At 31.4% G+C, this 20,945-nt stretch overlaps 1 protein-coding gene across 1 annotated transcript in view; it reads left to right on the forward strand.

The window, feature by feature from the left end:
* The window catches only part of LOC134715978 (uncharacterized), a 39,607-nt gene that overhangs the window by 16,655 nt on the left and 2,007 nt on the right, over positions 1-20,945 (forward strand). Inside the window, exons 2-4 of the mRNA XM_063578596.1 lie at positions 14,934-15,092; positions 15,873-16,024; positions 16,795-16,908. Of these exons, the coding sequence (XP_063434666.1) occupies positions 14,934-15,092; positions 15,873-16,024; positions 16,795-16,908 (425 nt within the window). The remainder of the gene's footprint in view (positions 1-14,933; positions 15,093-15,872; positions 16,025-16,794; positions 16,909-20,945) is intronic.

Raw genomic sequence — 20,945 nt, forward strand, 5'->3', positions numbered from 1 at the left:
TTTTTTTTAACCCTCTATGGATCCGTAGGGGGTCAGTAGCAAACCATATAACTTATATTGGTGTTATCGTGTTGTTTGGAGACTACATCATTTTATGTATGGTAATAAGTTTTTGCTGAAAAAAAAGTCGCTTGAATCATTAACCTTTAAAATCGGATTTGTGTGCGTAGTGTATTAATAAGGGGAAATGAAGCCTGTGATGTATCATATTTAATAGTCTAAAAGGCACCCCTATATATTTCATTACGATACTAAATGTATAAAAATATATGTCATTTGTCATTAATAGTCAATTGTATCACCTTTCATATTGGATTACTTTGGTTACATCGTCAATTCTGTTCAGACTTTTTGTCCTTAAAAGTCCAACTAACATAGATTTTTTCCAGTATATTTTGTAAACCATAGGTTACAAATGTTTGTTATCAATCACAATGTATGTGGTGTTTTTGTTCCAGAAGTAAAATTTAATACTATTGATTCAATGGTAAAGCAAATTACCATGACTACCTTATGAAATTACATTGGAAGTCCATAGAAACTAAATGTTTCTTGCTAAATTTCAAAGAAGTTTATTTGTGAGCAAAAAGAAAACTCATGGTACTATAATTCACTGTAAGAAGTATAGTACAACAGTTGAGATTCTCCAAAGTGTCATAGTTTCTTTAAGTTAAAACCATAATTGATTAAAACCAATCTTGCACACATTGTTTGTTATGTCTATCTACTTTAAGACCTATTTTACAAATAAGAACATGTGCAATAACTTTTTTTTTTACCAGCAAACAACATTTTACTGTATGTACAGCTCGTATCAAATACTGTTTTGATTTCTTTGCAAAGCTACATGGCTGTCTAACAATCTGTGTTATGTTCATTCTTCACTTTTGGTATCGCTTAATAAATTGTGTGATCATAATTATAAATCCGATGATTATAAATAAAGGCAACAGTAGTATACCGCTGTTCAAAACACATAAATCCATGGACAAAAAACAAAAACGGGGTAACAAAACTAAAACCGGGGGAAACGAAAATACGTAGTTAGTAGCTGACGGTCCGAATTATAACATAATGTATGCTAGTACCCAGTCAGGATTATGAAAAATTTAATCCATTCATTTGATGTGTTTGAGATTTTGATTTTGCCATCTAATTAGGAACTTTCCGTTTTGATTTTCGTCGATGTTCGGTATTTTTGTTATTTTAACTTTTTTGTAATGACAGACTATGGCTACAAAGTGGCATGCCCGGAACGGATCATACTGTCTGTTTGACAACAATCAACACAGATTCTTATAAACTTTTAAAAGATTTCAAAAGAATTAAAAAAAGGAAATTTAGCATCAAAATCCCTCTAAAAATAATGGAAGATTGGCAAAATCTGCTGTGAAACAATTTAATTTTTTTATTCAATGTAAATAATTTATGAAAAAAATATTCCAACTGATTTTAAGATTACTATGAACAATACGAATAGTTATCAAAGGTACCAGGGTTATAAAAATCTATTATTTTGAGCCCCTATTGTTCGTTTAACATAATAGCTAAAAAAAAAAATCGATAACAATTTGCAATCAGTGATTTTGAGAGCTTCTCAATATGCAGTTAAAACACAACAATTCATGACAAACCAAGACTGACAAACGTTTACTGTAGCACAACACAGAAAACTAAAAATCTGATACAAATCGAGTGATGACCTTCGGTGCTGGTCTGTCAGCTGTTGTAATTGTGTCAAGAAAGTAGGACTTCCCACATCAAAGCCTAGATATATCCAATTAAGTGTTAAATGTGGCGAAAAATGAGACTGCACGCAGTGCTTTAAGTTTAAGATGTCAGTGTTCAAGCTAGCAAGATCATATTAATGATTATTCACATATCATAGATAGAATACCCACTGGACTGTCAATCAGTAGAAAAAAATAAAATAAATGGAAGTATGGATGTCGAAAATAAATTTTGATTCCTTGAAAAAAAAATCACGTGTAGTAATGCACTTATTCATTTGGTAGATCAGTCACTCTATTCGCAAAGTTTATTACGAGTAGATTGATTTTTGAAGTTATACTGAAATGTTTTTTAGTATTTATGCTCTTTAGATTTTTTGGGAAGAAAGCCGCAGTTAAAATTATTTACCGGAACCTGCAAGTTGTTGAAAATCGTGAAATATATGTTAATAGTAGTTCATATTTATAATTTTACTAAAGAAATGACATTTATGTAATGCGCTTTTGAATAGAAATAATGATTTTACTCTTTTACTATTTAGAGTGCAAACAAAATTAATGTGTACTTCTTGTTTGTTTGTCTGCACATCTCCCCAGATGTCTCTCAATTATCACGTATGTGCAATGTCAAAAATATTTACTTTTTTCCTTATTAAAATAGTTGGCTGGGTTCTTTGATCTGGGACAGATACGGTTTGATAAACTTCAGTGTATATAAAGTGCGAATCCAGCTAGTTCATTTTTACTGTTATATGCGGGTATGTCTATTGTAGAATAAAGGATCATGGGAAAACTGTATTTGTTTACGTTTTGAAAATATCAAGTTAAAGGATTTTAAGTTAAGTTTTAACATATTTTCATTGTTATATGTCTTTATAATATACAAACAAAGCATTAAAGTTCAAATAAGTGTTATAAAAGCATCATAAAATAGCATATCGATTATTGAAAGCGATCCATTTTAACTATAGATGCGATGAATTATCACTGTTAGTGCAGTCATTATTAATGTAGAATTTTCAGAGATGCAAGGAATTTTTATTGTAGAATTATGTGATAAATGCACTTGCAACAAATGAAAAAAAAACTTAGTTGATGACTTTAGGATTTATGATACATGTATTTTCAAATTGAAATACAAACTCCTCATTCATTCCTCATTAAATATATAGCTTTTCAAACTTGTAACAAAAGCGATTCTCAAAATGTCATATAATATTCTACAGATTACGTTTCTCCTTGATTTTAACTTATATAGGGAATCACTGGAGCGTGACAGCAGCGGGCCCTCTTAGGCAGTCAGTAGGCCCCTACTTATGAAAAATTCTAGATCCGCGAATGGATACTACCGCAGAGGTAAAACCATGCACATTTGGGTTATTGTACACGAAATGTATGCTACAATTCATTTTTGTTGATTTTAGACCCTTTGGAACTCTATGTGGGCTATTTCAGCAAATAGGCAAAAATTCCCAAAACTAGATACACGGTTAGATTCAGCATGTCAACGAATTCCAAATATCTATATTAAAGGACTAGCTATAAATTTGGACCCCACAAAATTGAGAAAGGGACCAAAAATATTTAAAAATATGCATGCATCGGATACATTAATTGTTATTGAAGGCATGACTGTAACAACAGGATGAATATACAAAAATATCTTATTCTGGGGTCTCATTGGGGGTTTCTGATCCCGGGTCCGGCTTACTGTTTTTGGCAGATTCCCGTATTCCGCTTATTGTTTTGTCAGATTCCCGTATCCCACTTATACAATGCAGTTCTAATTTTTTGTAATTATCCATGTCCCGCTAGACTTCATTTCCCGTTTTTCACTACACAATCATTTGACTTTCACCTGTCACGCTTGCAAAAAATCGGCAATCCGGCGTGACGCTTATACCCAAATGCGACCCACTATTTTACTCTATTTTGACTCATAGTAAGCCCATTATTAATATATTAAAAAAGTAGCGTAGATCTTTTTTTATCCCTTTTTATCCCGTCTCGTTTCGTTTTTGAGCCATATATAGATGTCGTATGTGACAACTCTCCATCCGAGTCACAATTTATAAAAGTAGACCATTATACGTCAAAATACGGTCTTCAACATGGAGTCTTGGCTCACACCGAACAGCAAGTTATAAAAGGCTCCAGTGTAAAACCTTTTAAACGGGAAAACAAAGGTGCAATCTATATCAAGATGTACGTAAATGGAATGGAAATGGATAAAAAAATAAGGATAAAGATCCCTATACGCTTTATAAGAAACTAAATGGAATACATTTGAAATAAATGTTATTTCTATTGAATTTATTAGAGTGTTTTTAAACCAAACTTTCCTCCGTTAGTTAAATTTTATCAAATCTTTCTCTAACTTTATCTATTGTTTGAGCAAGTCGGCTAAATTAAGGCTTTACAGCTAATTTCCTAATGCATGTAAAGCAAAACTTTGGTTGGCTTGCTTGCTTTGTTTGTATAATTGTTTATACAAACTTTGTAAATTAGATTAACATGTTTAAACAATATGAATAGGCATAGTTTAACCTGTATTTTTAATATTTGAATTAAATTGGGTGTTATCATAATGATTATCCAATAAAAAAAGGCAAGCAAATCAACTAAAGTCTTGCTCTACATGCTTAAAGAAATGAGCTGTAATAGATAAAAAAAAATAATTATACAGTGAAAATGCACCGCATATACAATAATAATGATTCGCTCCACAGTGAAAATGAAAGAATAGTATCATTATTCGACAGTAAACATGACTAGCATTACGAAATCATGATAGTGGAATTTAGTTAAATATGGAGAAACTGAATGACAAAACATATTCTACGTTATACAACTTTAATAATTGTATTAAAATGAATATTTTTTACTGCAACAACAGCTCACCTGTTAGTTATAAAGCACCTGCACGATCTGTTTGTGAAATGTCCTAAATATTCACCTATTTTGGTATATATTTCACAGCTGGATGGCTTTAGGCGCGATAAAACCCCGCTCGCATCTCTAACTTTGTTTTATAAGTATTATGTATTTCTGAACATAAACATTTTAACTAATTTTCTTCATTTTCTTCAAAAATTAAAAAAAGTTCGTCTGTTTATTTATCATTCTACATTAGACATTTATTGCATATACAGTAAAAATGATATTTTAGGATCCGCACTTTACATACACTGAACTTGATAAAACCTTGTAAACAATAATTGAATTGTATTAAGCTATAATAGTAAAAGTATAATTTAAATGTAAATTACCTAATATTTACTTGATATAGTAACGTATCTGTGCAATATCTTAAACGAGAAATATGCAGTGAAGTAAAAATAATGTATTTGAATTAACCAACACCTATGAAGTGTATCAGTTTTGTCATTTCAATACATAAATACATTATTTACTCTATCTTGATAACACAGTCTATCAAGAAAATAATGCATTTTTGCATGTTTCTGCAACTTTCACACATTTTGATCAAATCAGCATTTTTAAAGTAAATATTGATAAAATGATGTTTTAGATACTCTGGACGACTTACTGTGTGTTATCTAAAAATCAACCCATTTAACTAGGTTCTTGAAAATAGAAAATAAGGAATTCTTTATCAAACATTTCTTTCAACGATCAAGGAAAACAGATCATGTCCCAGTTTTTCTTACTGATGTGTAGAATAAGTATGGCAACAATTTTTACAATAAAACTATTGCAGATTAATCCGTTTCAAATTCAGCATGTTCCACTAAGCAACTGCAACTAGATTTGCGCATTTCAAATTTTGTTTGCGTAGTCTATATGTCAATATAGCATAACGAAACAATTCCGACCATTCCCTCTTCTAAAGAAGGTTCGATGTCGATAATAACTTGCTATTCTTTTGTGTATCGTTGAAAAGAAATTCTGAAAATGGCAAAGGTTGCAGTCTTGTAATTGACTGCTACACAGGCTTACAGACCAAACATCTAATCTCAGTAACCCCGGAGTTAAAATGATTTTTTCTGCATTTGTTTGCTGTTCTTACTAGGACGCACCAGTTCGAATAAACATGATATCCCGCCACTTTCCTGGTTCGATATCCCCAAAAAGATACAAGATTTATATATATATATTTTTCAATTCAGCCTCAACTTTTAATCAAACAAAATAAATTGCATCTAAAAAAAAGGGGAGTTGTAATACAAGACTGATACTTAAAGTAAGTTGGAGTTGTGTTTTCACCTGGATGCAAGACAAACTCAAATAATTTGTTTTACCTTTTTTCTGTAATAAAAAATGTAATAAATGATTAAAGATCAGTCTAACTTCATTGGGTTTTCTACAGTACAAAACTATAAGTCTGATATCTTTAATGAAATTCTCTTAATCAGAACGTTCCCGTGGGGCGAACTAAAGTCTAGATTCAATGGGCCATCTAAAACAACAGCGAACTTAACAACAAGTTGTATGGTTTGAGCTTATATACAAACAGAATTATACTCTTTTGATCTACTTTTAAAATCCATTCATTGACTTTAGATGGATTATCAAGTTATCTCTTTATTCTGAAACGAGACGTGGGTACATTTGATATAAACACGTGTGACACTAAAGTATTTAAATGGGTTACAATTCAGTGGACAATCATTAATCAATCATGATCAGTTTCATCAATACAAATGAGACAATTTTTACTGTTTTGAATCGACATAGGTCTATAAGCATAGGACAGGATCTTACCCACATAAAACTGGTTCAACGACACAACAGTTTGTACCTGAGCCAAAATCAGGTTGTAATTTCTCTTGTCGTTGCTTGTCCGTCGATTTTTCTAGGAGGAGTCGTATGATGTTGGTTTGTGTTGTACATGTCAAATATCAGTTATCCTTTTTCATATAAAAAAGAAGATGTGGTATGATTGCCAATGAGACAACTATCCACAAAAGACCAAAATGACACAGACATTAACAACTATAGGTCACCGTACGGCCTTCAACAATGAGCAAAGCCCATACCGCATAGTCAGCTATACAAAGGCCCCGATAAGACAATGTAAAACAATTCAAACAAGAAAACTAACGGCCTTATTTATGTAAAAAAATGAACGAAAAACAAAAATATGTAACACATAAACAAACGACAACCACTGAATTTACAGGCTCCTGACTTGGGACAGGCACGTGCATAAATAATGTGGCGGGGTTAAACATGTTAGCGGGATCCCAACCCTCCCCTAACCTGGGACAGGGGTATAACACTACATGTACAACATAAGAACAAACTATAAAAATCAGTTGACAAAGGCTTAACTGATCAGATGTATTGTTTTGATTAGGATCAATATCAATGTATCAAAAACAAATTTCTTCAAATATAAAGATTGATAGACTTATTATTAATCAATGTCAGAAAGGCTAGTTTTGCTTGAATCATACTTACTTCGCATTGTGGTATATATTTGATAACGTTTTAGAAACATGTAAGCAGACGAAGGACTCAACCTTCTATGAACAATATTTTCTGTACTTTTTTCAACGATAAAATATCAAGCTGAATTTACAGCAGTTTTCTTACATTGTGTTCTTATTTTGAGGTGTTACCTAACTACCCAAGGGAAGTGTACTATTAAATGCTCACAATTTATTCAAACCAGCCGATATTGGTCGATGTCGTCCATGATCTTTTTCATTTATAATTTAAAAGGAATGTGATATGCGTTGTTTCTAAGGTTACTATACAGTAAAAGTTTTGATTATTGTTAAAGGCCGTACTATGAACTTAAAATTGAGACTTGAAATGGGGAATGTGTCAAATAGACAACAACCCGACAAAAGAAAAAAGAACAGCAGAAGGTCACAACAGGTCTTCAATCAGTGTAGCGAGAAATTCCTGCATCTGGAGGCGTCCTTCAGTTGGCCCCTAAACAAATATATACTAGTTCAGTGATAATGAACGCCATACTAATTTCCAAATTGTATACACAAGAAACTAAAATTAAAGTAATACAAGACTAACAAAGACCAGAGGCTCCTGACTTTACGATATATACGAGAATATTTTTTCAAATTTTACAATTACATCAGCATCTTAGTATTCTTTAAAAATATTTTCGAAGAGTTTAAATTAGCAGACCGTGTGTTTACATTACATTCAGTTTTTAGTTTGTTCGGTTTTAATATTCATATTAATTATATAATAAATGAAAATATATTAATTTAATTCGAGCAAAACTTTTTTTACCAAGTTCTTTTGATATACGTTTCCCTCGTTTGCAGTTTTAGAAAAGCAATGTGGTTGATCACAATTTATGAATTAAATTTGCAATCTTGTTAAATAAATCATATATTTTACTCAACTAATTAGAATTGAATTAAGTAAACGCAACCGGTTTTTCAATTTCTTTTGATTGGGAAGGTGTTGGCTGATGTGTTTAGATTTGGGAGTTGTCTTGGGTTTTTGTTATAGTTTGATCAATGTAAGACGGTGGACTATTCCCGACGCAGTTATCTAGCGTTTTTGTCTGTTGCAACAAAATTTCTACTAGCAAAAAGTAATACAAATATAGTAATTATCATCAGTGAGGGAGCCATTATTTAGTGCTCTCTTTCAATACAATATGGATTCAAATCAATAACAATGCTTCCGCCCTCAGTGAATGTATGCATACATTGCATTTTAATTAACATAATTGATTACTTATTTATACTTAAGTGATATCTGTAACATATATATCAGAATAGAAATTTTCAAACCCGATGATCTGGAAAACGAAAAGTGAACAAAGTATTATTCAAACTCTCTAAATCATCTTTATTCGAATGAATTCATCCATTTTACTATTGTAGAAATTTAAATGTTACAAAATATAAACGATATCACCACATTGTATTTTAAATATTAATATAGCAAGGTTTCACTACTTAGAATCGCTTGAAATGACATATAACATGTTCATGTTCAGTTTATAGTTAATGGAAGATGTACTGATTTGCAATAATAAACTTATATCGTTAATAGACTAACTACAAACGTATAATGTTTGGAAACAGTTACCTCTTCCTGGTCAGGATGATGATGATAATGATGTTTAACGTTATTATTATTACGTTAATGTCAAAACAATAACGTTATATTGGTGTGTACCTCTTCTTGTACAAGACCACAAAAACGAGCCGGACTATAACTGACCCCAAGTTAAAGTCAACATGACGACATGTAACCCTAATTGCATTGACACGGTCTTCACTCTAGCACACTATTACCGTAAGCTTTGGTTGACCCGGGAGACAAACTGACAAAAATAAAAATAACAAAAACATTTGTCAAAAAAAGAGGCAAAGTTATGATCGAAATTCAAATAGATGAAATGAAAAACAGAAACTTAAAATCGTTTATGAAGTCAATTGTCCTGTACTGACCAGCTGAAACTAAAAGTTTTTAAGATAGGACAATTATGACACACGACGAAATGAGATTCAGACTACATGATATTCAATGTACATGTATTCAAAATTTCGAACTTACAACTTTCTGTATAAAAACGCAAAACCCATAAACGAACTAAACGGAATACTTGTACTTTATCTGTCGAAGGACATTTGAGACGACATTCAAAGAAATAAAGAAGAAAACGACATAAAAAGGATGCAATATTATTACGTTATTTTAGTTTGATTTAACTTGATGTTAAGGCGAAGTTTATAAAATAGTTTGACGCCCATTATGCTGGATATTATCAGTGTAATCTATAATATTCGCTATAAAATTATGATTTCACTGAGGAGTAATCCGGTTATAACGATTATAGATATTTTAACAATATCACAAAGTAAAATATGCAGTGATTTAAATTTTATATGAAAATCGTATGGTACAAATGCATCAATCAGACGTGACTTGCAACTCAAATGTCAATTTATCCATTTAAAACCTGGAATAATTTAGAACTGACTAAAGTGACTTCGAATCGTATTATTAAATAACTTCAGAACTGATGCGCAGTTCTTGTAGTTATTTCTGAATTGTTCCTCTCTGAAAGTAACGATTATAGTTATTTTGAAATTAACATTTTAAAAATTGTGATTTTGAAATATACTCGGTGTAATTAATAATATAGCTATTAGAATAGTTACAAAGGATTGAACCAGAAATCTAAGGAACAATGCATTTTAGAGACAAAACAAAGAACCTTATCAATGATTTATCAAACCTATTAGAACAAAACATGCAAAATGACTTGTGTATCAAGTCATTTTGGTGGGAGTTGCTGAAAGATTGTTCATTAATTTGTGATAGCGACCGTAATTATTTTGGAAGATAATATCAACTAAACTTAACAACTGTCTCTTAAGAAGACCTGACATTCACTTAGTTTAACAAAACATGTTAAAACTGCATATTTACTTTACCTAATGAAAGATAAGTTCGAAGCTAAACAGTAAAGGAAAGTTAGGCACTGTTGGAAAGTTAATAAAACTCGAAAAATACTTTCACTAGCACATTGATGAAAACCTTTATGCATATTCAAAAAACAAAACAGTAAACAAAATATAATTATGGCAAACAAATAGGAAATTATTCTTGATTCTGCAAAGTTAGAAAAACGGGAAGGGTTATTAAAAAAAACCCTGATGTTATAAGTAACTCATTTACGTAATGTATATCTATATAAAGAAATCTCAGCACTTGACAACATATGAGCTGAATAGAGGCATCAGTTTAAGAAAAATCTTAGCAGAAGCATTGTTTAATACAAGTGACTCGTAGAGTCAATGTCAATCTGTTTTTTAAATGCTGATCAACGAATAGCCAATCGGATAAGATAAAATACTACATTTATCTTACTGTACAACACCTGAATGAGAGACAACAATGATAGTAAATATGTTCAAAGAAAAGGTGAAAAACACCAAAAGGACAATCAAACTCACACGTCAAATGCAAAAGTATACCCCAGGCTTACATATAATATAAATCTACTGTTGATAGACAGTATATGTAATTGAAAAATGTTACACTTATATATTTCATAAGTATTAAAACCATGTTTTACCATTCTCAATCGGACACAGTTTTATAAATATTCACACATATAGTTCCTCGCAGTAATAATCATGAACTTAATTAATGTCAAGGAAGATCCGTATTTGTTTACGCCATATGAAGGTGGTGTGTCAATATCAAACTAAAATTTGTTGAAAATGATATAAAAGTCATCTCTTTATAAGTGTATATAAGACACTAATGAGACAGAAACCAAATTATAAACATGCCAGAAGAAATTTGGATTATTTTACGGTTTAGATGTTCGTCATTTAGAATTAAAACTTTTAACTACCTTATTTGAACTGAAGTCCTTACTACACATTTTATAATCATTTCTTTATATTTATCTTGTTTTTAATGTTATGGTAAATATTTGAGTGCTTATTTTTTGTTTTAAGAAGGTTAAATAATATCATTGTCAGACTATGTTGTACAGTTTCAAATCCTGACAAATATTCAATTTGATTGTTTAAGTCTTATTTTTTTTATTGGAACTGAATGAGTATCCATATACTTTGATTTTCATCTGATATTATTGTTTATTTGGAATTATGCTGCATGTGCAGTTTCTTGAAAGTAAATACGCCAGTGATCGTCGTTTTAAAGTACGAATATGCGTCAACCTGAAGTAGATATTCCTTTAATTACCACAATGCACTTCTAGTTAGAAAACTTTTCCAGAAAATCACTTTGATGATAAATTCTAAAATGAGATTTACTCCAAATATCTTACAGAGATAAAAGTACATGTTGATATACAAATTTATTCATGTCTTAAAGGATACAGTATGTTTATCATAGATTTTGTCTGTGTTATTTTATCTTCACTTTTATTATAAATTGACAAGCACAAATATCAACATGTATTTTATCTGTCTAGTAATCCGAATTCTTTACACTTATACGTTGTGTGATTAACTGATAAAGCACAGTATGCATAGTTAATATCGTCGTGGTTTTAATATATAATTGCTTATAAAACATTTATATGCAGAATTTCAAAGCCAATGTGAGTGAGCATCTTTATTTTATGAAAAAAAGTTCAAACTTGCATCTCAATATTATATCTTATGCAGTTCCTTCCAATAAGCTACTCGTGGAAAATTTATTGGTATTTTGTCAGGGTGTCATGATGGTCGTTTTTAGAAATCTTTTTTGGGGTCTGCACTAGACGATAGATTTTAAACACACGGTAATATAAGTGTCGTTCATAATGCGAAAGATTTCGTCTATTTTGTTTTTACCATGAGGTTGGGTTTGTTTGTATTTCTTTGAATGATTTTTGATGCCCCACCTACGATAGTAGAGGGGCATTATGTTTTCTGGTCTGTGCCTCCGTTTGTTCGTCAGTTCGTTCGTCCGTTCGTTCGTCCGGCTTCAGGTTAACATTTTTGGTCGAGGTATTTTTTTATGAAGTTGAAGTCCAATCAATTTGAAACTTAGTACACATGTTTCCTATGATATGGTCTTTCTAATTTTTATGTCAAATTAAAGTATTGACCCCAATTTCATGGTCCACTGAACAAAGAAGAAGATAGTGTGAGGCTCAGGTTAAAGTTTTTGGTCAATGTAGTTTTTGATGAAGTTGAAGTCCAATCAACTTGAAACTTAGTACACATGTTAACTATGATATGATCTTTCTAATTTTAATGCCAAATTAAAGTATTGACCCCAATTTCACGGTCCAGTGAACATGTAAAATGATAACGCGAGTTTGAAATTCTTCTACTGAATCTTTTATGTCGCTTTCTGAAAAAAAAAGCTTGGTCACGTCAAATCAAATCTTTGACAATTAGTTAGGTGTAAGGCTTGAGGGTTGAATTCTCAATAACATGTTCAACTACGCCGCATGTCCAAAGTTTTGAACCTGCTTTGGGATTTGTTAATCTTATGTTGTTCTATATTCACGTCTGGTTTGTTTTTCGTATCTGATTATCATATACAAAATCGGCAATGTACAATTAATTATTCTAACTGTAGTCTAAAAATTAGTATTTTTATTTTCCCTTTTTTTTTAATTTGCTGCTTATTTCATTTTCGCTTTTAAAGCGGCACTAGCTACGATATGAACAATCTAAAGTATTTATTTTTTTAATCATTGACGAAAGTGGAATAGTAAGATAATAATTCGCTTTTAGCAGCCGGTATTGAGTATGCTTCAATTTCGTCAAATTAAGCTAAAACACATTGATAATGAAATATTCACTTGCAAGCAAAATAATTCGACTTCAATTTGATCCCTTAGCTAGAGACGTATAACGCATGTATAGTACGTGTTAAATTATGTAAAGGAAAAGAATGTAAAAATTGAAAGCGAAACAAATGTTAATCATTTCATTGACTGAATCAATATTCAAAAAATCATTCTTATACAGGTAAAAACGAGTTGAACATATATTTTTGATCTATAATACGAAATTAAAACAGACATAGAAAAATCAAATTGCACGATTTCGCATTCTGTTTATATTGATATCTATAATCCTGGTATCTTTGATATTTATTTGTATCGCTTATATGACCATCGGAGATATTCGGAGGTCAACTCAAAAGTTAATAGATGGCGTCAAGACTAAAATACACACAAAACGACGCCACATATTATCGACCTTATACCAAGTAAATTATTTGTTTTAGATTTTTGATAATTTGGATAAATGTTTTACATGATTATGAATCAAATATGAGAATTTTAGTCAAATTGATGAATATGAATAAGGCAGATAGTGCCCCTTTAAGATTTGCATGTTTTACACATAGAAATAGACGCCCACTCCTCCTCTTTACCTATGTATAACGTGACTGCGTACGGACACAAACCTTTGTGGAATTTAAACTAATTGTACATGCGCACCTCGTCCTCTACTCCTGTGTATTTATAAACCACAAAACGGTTAAAGTTAATATAATCGTCACAAACTGAATGATGACTTTTATGCACCGAACTAAAATATTACTGATAAATGTTTTGCGTATCAGATTGACAGCTGTTAAATTTCTTATTTGCACCCTTGGGACATTTAAAAGATAACTATGCAAGTTTAATAATTTATATAAAATAAACTTATGGATTTAAAAATTAGGTCAAACAAGTACAATTGTGTCTGCATAAGTTAAAATCATAGATCTCAAATGTGTTTTTAATTTACATATGAGCCATTCTAGAATAAACTTGCGTGGAAATGTTCAACTTGAAATCTCACCATAGATACCAGGATAACAATTTTGAACGCTAAAAAAACGAAAACATGATTGCGAGAAGGCCTTATCACTATCTCATGAGACCAAGATCTTTGAACTTCTCTTTCATTAACAGCGGGAGTTCTATCATACATTTTGTTATGAATCGTTTAACTTGAACTTTTATCAAAATCTTTACATTATACTGGGAAGGAATTATATCATATCCATTGATCTGAAAACTCTTCGATCTAACCACAAATATTTAAATTGTTTAATCGATGAATATTTTTCCAATTTCAAGAATTCAAAGTTTTCAAAAACTGATAAAACATCAGTTTCTAATAACGATACTTGTATCTGATTGATATTGAATTAATATGTGAGTGTACTTCTCAATTCGATATTAACATATGAAGATTAAGATTGGCCATTAGACTGATCATGATGACTAGTAAGACTTTGGCATTATGGTCAATAACATCAAACAGAGCTTGGCATATGCTGAACTAGATTGTGTTTTCTGTCCTGTACCAATTCAGGCATGTGGCACTTATTTTCAAATAGTCCATTTCTGCGTATGTTGGCGTTTGTTTTGTTGTCCTGTTATTTCGTTGTTGACGTGTCTCCTGGTTTTTTTTTTTTCATTAAACCGAATTTGTTTTTGCTTAACCAATTTCTGACTATTGAACAGCGGTATACTACTGTTGCTTTTACTAACCAATTAGATTGCTTCATAAATATTTTATACTTTGTAAGACAAGTTATCATTTTTGCAGGAACCGTGTTTGGTTAGGTTCTCTTATGCTGTCATTAGTTTCTTGATGTAGATATGATTGTTTTTTTCATTTCATTCATAGTGTTGTTTGTTATTTTTCGAAGTTTTATGTCAATTTTGCCCGGTTGGTATATTATCCAATCTATCCAACTAGAATTCGTATGAACGCATTAAACGATTTCATAAAATAATATGTCTCTGTTTTCCGTTTTCAGCTAAAACACAGAGTTTCTGTGGTTTCGAAGATGATAAAGTATGTGGGTTCACACAGGAAGAGGAAACGGATGATTTCGACTGGCTTAGAAACATTGGAAGGACGCCATCTAGTGGTACAGGACCTGAAATGGATCATACATGTGCTGAAAAGAAAAGCGGTAAGAATGATTTTCGGTTCTGATGTATAATATTGATGATATGAATAAATGATGATGTTTGCATAAATTGTCATCAACATATTACATTAGATATCATACTAATATGTTATAGTATCTATAATACTAAAATTACAAGGTCCAATTTGTCAGCCGTCATCGGGTGAAAACGACAAATCAAACAATTCAACTTTAAATATAACTGATATAGGGCAATGGTGTAGATTAAAAATTACACCACTCCAGACCCTTTTGTTTTCTACATAATTAATATTGCCAATAATTAACAAGTTCCGGGTTGAGTCCGATACCGATACCAATATTATATTCACCTGGCTGTTACCTATTACCTTATCTGTACGTTCCGCATTTGACTGGCGCACCACCAAAAGATGTATTAGGCAAACGGGTCATAATCACAGGGTTGACACTCCTAAATTCAATCATTGTCAAATTGTTCCCATTGTTCGATATCACGGGTGTGTTCTAGAATTATTTAAAATGATATGCGTGTCCAGAATGAAATTCGCCAAGAACTTTCGAGGGGTTACATTGTTTTGGATTAAAACAATTCCACAATGCGATGAACCGAACCGCTTATTTATTTTACAATTTCCAGATATACTTTCAACTTTAGTAATCAGTCCTCTGGTTAGTTTATACAAACTAACATTCCCGATTTCATTATTGATGAAAAAACCCAATATAAAACATTATATAAAAAGTTGGTCATAATGTAGCGATGGTACATATTTAATTTTTAAATGTGGTTGCTTCTTTCAGGTCATTATATGTTCGTTGAAGCCTCAGGAAAAAATGACGGGAAGAAAGCCATAATGATATCTCCAAAATATAGAGGACTGAAGTCTCAGTGTTTATCGTTTCACTATCACATGTACGGGGAACATTGTGGGACACTTAATGTCTACACAACAGTAAGTAGAATTTTTGTTTTGTATAGATTGTTGTTTGTTAGTCGTAGATATGGTCTCTTGGTTTGTGATCTGCGAATGGTATTCATGTTATTCATTTAATATCTAAGTCGTAAGTTTTATATTGCCTTATCTGTCACTTACCAAGCTAGATGTGGGACAGATGCACATTTTAAAAGAAAATTAAAAGTTTTCTGCCTCGAAACTAGAAGAAAGTACATTCGGTGTTTGTTACACCAAAACTTAAACCCTAACTCTAATCTTAACCCAAACCATAGCCATCAGCTACATATAAATAAACTCATCATAGATACCAGGACTATTTTTTATTATATACGCCAGACGCGCGTTTCGTCTACAAAAGACCCACCAGTGACGCTCGAATCCAAACAAGATAAAAAGGCCAAATAAATTACGAAGCTGAAGAGCACTGAGGACCAATTTCCTAATAGTTTTGCCATATATATGTAATGTACACACAAAGTAATATTACAGACACAAAGGAGCTTTGTAGAGTATTTGTTATCCTGTATTTAAGCTTTATAACACATGAACCAAAATGAGTGAAGGAGGATGATTCTGCGCTAGTAGAATCAAATATTTGAGCCCCATCATTGTTTTCTGAATATCTGAATCATGTGTTGTTCATGTTTATAAGGTGTGTTTTCTCGGAGCAATCGGATGCTAGTGACTAATGATGTATATAGTAGTGTTTAAGCTTTGTAATTCTGTTCTTCGCTTTTACGTATAATTTTATTTTCTCAATATTACAGACTGACTTTGAGACTGAATTGAATTCTGTGTGGCGAGCATATGGCAATCAAGGAAATGTTTGGATTAAGTCTACATTGGAAATACCTAAAGCTTTAGCAAGAACAGGATATCGGGTGAGAAATTCTAAAACTAGGCCTTTATTAAAATGAAGAATCACACCTTGTGAAATGAATATGATTGGATCAAATTACATTATTCTATCCCATCGAATTGGAGATTAAGTTTACAATAAAATCAACGGTACCAATTTTGTTGCACCAGATGCGTATTCGACAATACATGTCTCTTCAGTGATGCTCGTGCACACAGTTACAGTTAAGTGGGGCTTATATCATGACTTACATCTAGACATTGACAATAAGGGTCGGTTGAAAACATTTTCATGTAGCAATATTGCAATAGAGCTATATTATGGGGTATGTATTCACTGTTCTAATGCGTGGTCGATAAAATTATCAATCGATCTTTGTAGAACAAATAAAATACTAGAAAACCACCTAATAAGTTCAAGCTAAGCATATATTGATGTATAAGATTATGTGGTTATGTCTTAGAATTCAAGAATCATTGCTTGTTGAACTCGTATATTTATGTATCTCTTTAAAAAAAAAAGATACAACTGATAGCTTAGTGTGTTTCATATCGTGCCCTTAAAATTTTATGATTATATATTATTCTCTCATTCAGGGCGGCGGTAGTTAGAAAAAGAGCAATTAATGTTTATCATGGCGTGACCACTCTCACAAAAAACAATCGGAAAATATAAAGCGATAAAATACGATAAATACAATGTTGATACTAATATTAATTGCTACATGTATATAGATATAGGAAGAGATGTGGTATGAGTGCCAATTACACAACTCTTCATCTACATAGTTTATTTACTATATGGTCATGCACCAGCCTTTTCGTAAATATATAGGAATCATATATAAGCAATTTATGCGTTCAATAACTATAAACTTCTTTACTATCTACAGGTATATCGGTCTCCGTCTGATAATGGACGTTCCGTGTGGTCAAGTTTCAACCATATAACTTTACCACTAACTTTGAAGTTTTAATACATACATACCCTGAGGATTTATAACACACAAACACATAACGTTGTTTGAAACCTATTCGTTGAAATACACCTACAAACGTTGTTTATGGGTGTCGCTAAAAAAGAAAGATGCAATCTATTTATTTCAATTGACCCGTCTCGAAATATAAAAAGATTTTGCACGTTTTTTCAATTAAGAATTGAATGCTTCTTTTTGTAAATTTATTGGGTGGTAAAAGCGTTGACCGAAGTACATTTTGTATGAAGCGCGGAAGCGCTTCATACTAAAAATGTACGCACGGTCAACGCTTTTACCACCCTATAAAGTTTCAAAAAGAAGTATTCAATACTTATAATTACATTTTTTTAGCTAAAATCATGAAAACACGATTTTTATCCAGTTTTATTTAATTCACCTGTGCACTTTTTTGTGGGACCTCGTGTCAGCATGCATGATAAATGTTATTGTCTGATGCAATTGTTTACGGAATAACATGTTAGCCAATCAGAATAACGTATTATAATGAAACTTACATCTAATGTAATTATATATAAATAAGACATGCAAATGATTACTTATTCAGATTTTTAGCATAATATTATTCGTGTGAAACTCAAACATATTAATAAAACAGCATTTAATGAAGAATTCTGGCAAGTTGATTGATTGAAGTGAGATTTTAAGTTTCTAAAGCTCCCACTGTACAATAGACATAATGCAACATAGGTATAAAACATGGATGCATTAAAAGCATAAATCTCCTTGCTTGGAAACTGTCATTACTGAAAGCAAGCTTAAGCTACGTACTTAAAGAGGTAACCAACACTTAGACTAACTAGATATAGCTCGTATATTTTCATTATTTCATTAAATTTTGACAAAGTATTTCCCTTTAACCTGTTGAGAAATGTATGAAATTTTAGGAATAATTTCATTTGAAAAAAAAACCAGAGTGACAAACGCAAATTTCCTTGAACAGCTTTATTAATTGAATGTGGTTAAAATTTCGGTCTTTTTTAAAAAGTTAACCCTCTAAGGTGTTCTGCATCCTCTTAGTTAACTCAGTTTTTGGTAGATTGCAATGATTGCATGTCAGGAAAATGACAATTGTTTTCCATTCCTTGATATGTTTGGGCTTTTATTTTGCAATTTGAATTTTCCTAGGGGTTCGATACTTATCCTTATTTCCTTCTAAATCGCTATCAAAACACACACAAAAAAAACTATTTAAATAACGAACAAAACATGGCATTAAGACACTTTAGAAACTTAAGTTCAAAAGCAGAAATGGAAATAAATAAGAATACAAAAAAGACCATAGCACAATAACAATATAGCAGGATGTATAAATAGTTATACATATAGCATACTGTATAGTAAAAGAAAAGAGGTAAAAATAGTTAGCAAAGGTATCATAATTATATTTTATTTCGACAGACGCGCGTTTCTTCTAAAGACTCATCAATGACGCTCATATCAAAATATTTATAAAGGAAAAAAAGGACAAAGTTGAAGAGCACTGAAGATCCAAAATTCCCCAAACATATGCCAAATACGGCTAAGGTAATCTATTCCGAGCCACACCAAAATTATATTACAAAAAAAAATGGATTACAAAAGACGAATCAGTGGCCCTGGAATTAAAAAAAAAGCAAAATAACGTGTGAAATTGAAGAGCACCGAGGACTTGAATTAAAGAAAGTTTTTCCAAAATATCCTTGCAGTGGAAATTCTGTAATATCCAAACAAAAACAATCAAAGCTAGGTTGTAATTATGACTACATCAATAATAATGAAGTGCTGATTACTGGGATAATCTGAACGTATATTATAACCATCTACTTTCTTAATACATTCTAAGAAAAGTCTGACTACACTTGAGTGGAGCTATTTTAGTTTGGGACGTTAAGCGTTGTTGGCTAGACTATTTTGGGACTTCAGTCAAGTGTTCTTCCATTCCAATCGAGTTTGGTAGTTTAGTAAAGTGACAGAGAGACGATTTCTTTAAAATAGCTTCTCTTTGATTACAATTTCATGGATGTTATAATTAAACATGCATGCATGTCAAAACCACATATCGTAATTAACTGTAGGAGATTAATTTGTACAAAACCATCACGTATGACAGTCTTTTGATATAGATTACTATACATGCTTTATCTACAAACAAATTAAATTAAAATAACACAAATACTGATCTCCGAGGAAAATTCAAAACGGAAAGTCCCTAATCAAATGGCAAAATTAAAAGCTCAAAAACATCAACGAATCAAAGACTGAACAGCAATGCCTTTCGGTTAGAAAAATCATAATGTTACGTATTATAAATACATTTGATAGAAAAAGTGAATTTATAGAAATCAACTGCACCATATGTTTGACTGCTGTGTTAATGATACACCACGATACTAACGTTAGTAGCGTGTTTCGTCAAAATAATACTCATTAGTGGCACCCAAAAACTACTCAACAATGAGACCAAAACAAATCTTTAAAACCCAAACTGTCATAACAGTTGTACACAATCTGAACCACTCTTCATAGATTATGAGATACTCGTTTTAAGAAAATATGTGTTCATTTTCTTTTATATTCATAGTTTCTGCAACAGTTTTCCTGTAAAAAAAAACCATTGTTATCTTTATAAATATCATATCAGGTTTTGACAAATTTAAACCCAATCTTACTATTTTTAAATAAGAAAATACAAAAGAGGTGTTATAAGAGCCATTTTCAGGACCCTGAACTGCAAAAAAGTAGATTGTTTCATTTATCAAAAAATAAAATGATACAATTTACACAATTGTTTGATTAAAACTTGAATTTGTTATGAAACAATAATTATTACACAATACACATGTTTAAATTTAAACACATTTGTAACCTTAAATGACATTTTATACATTTTTGGGATATTACGTACGAGTGATTCCAAAACAGATATATGCCATTAGATAAAAAAGACCAATAACATAGAAAATCAAAATTTGAGCAATACTACCCCCTCCCCCCAATACTCGGGTGATCTCAAGTGCTCTGGAAGGGTAGATTGATCCTGCTCCACATGTAACAGTACAAATGTTTTCTTTCTATCGCAATGT

The sequence above is a fragment of the Mytilus trossulus genome, chromosome 4 (assembly GCF_036588685.1).
Source record: "Mytilus trossulus isolate FHL-02 chromosome 4, PNRI_Mtr1.1.1.hap1, whole genome shotgun sequence".
NCBI lineage: Eukaryota > Metazoa > Mollusca > Bivalvia > Mytilida > Mytilidae > Mytilus > Mytilus trossulus.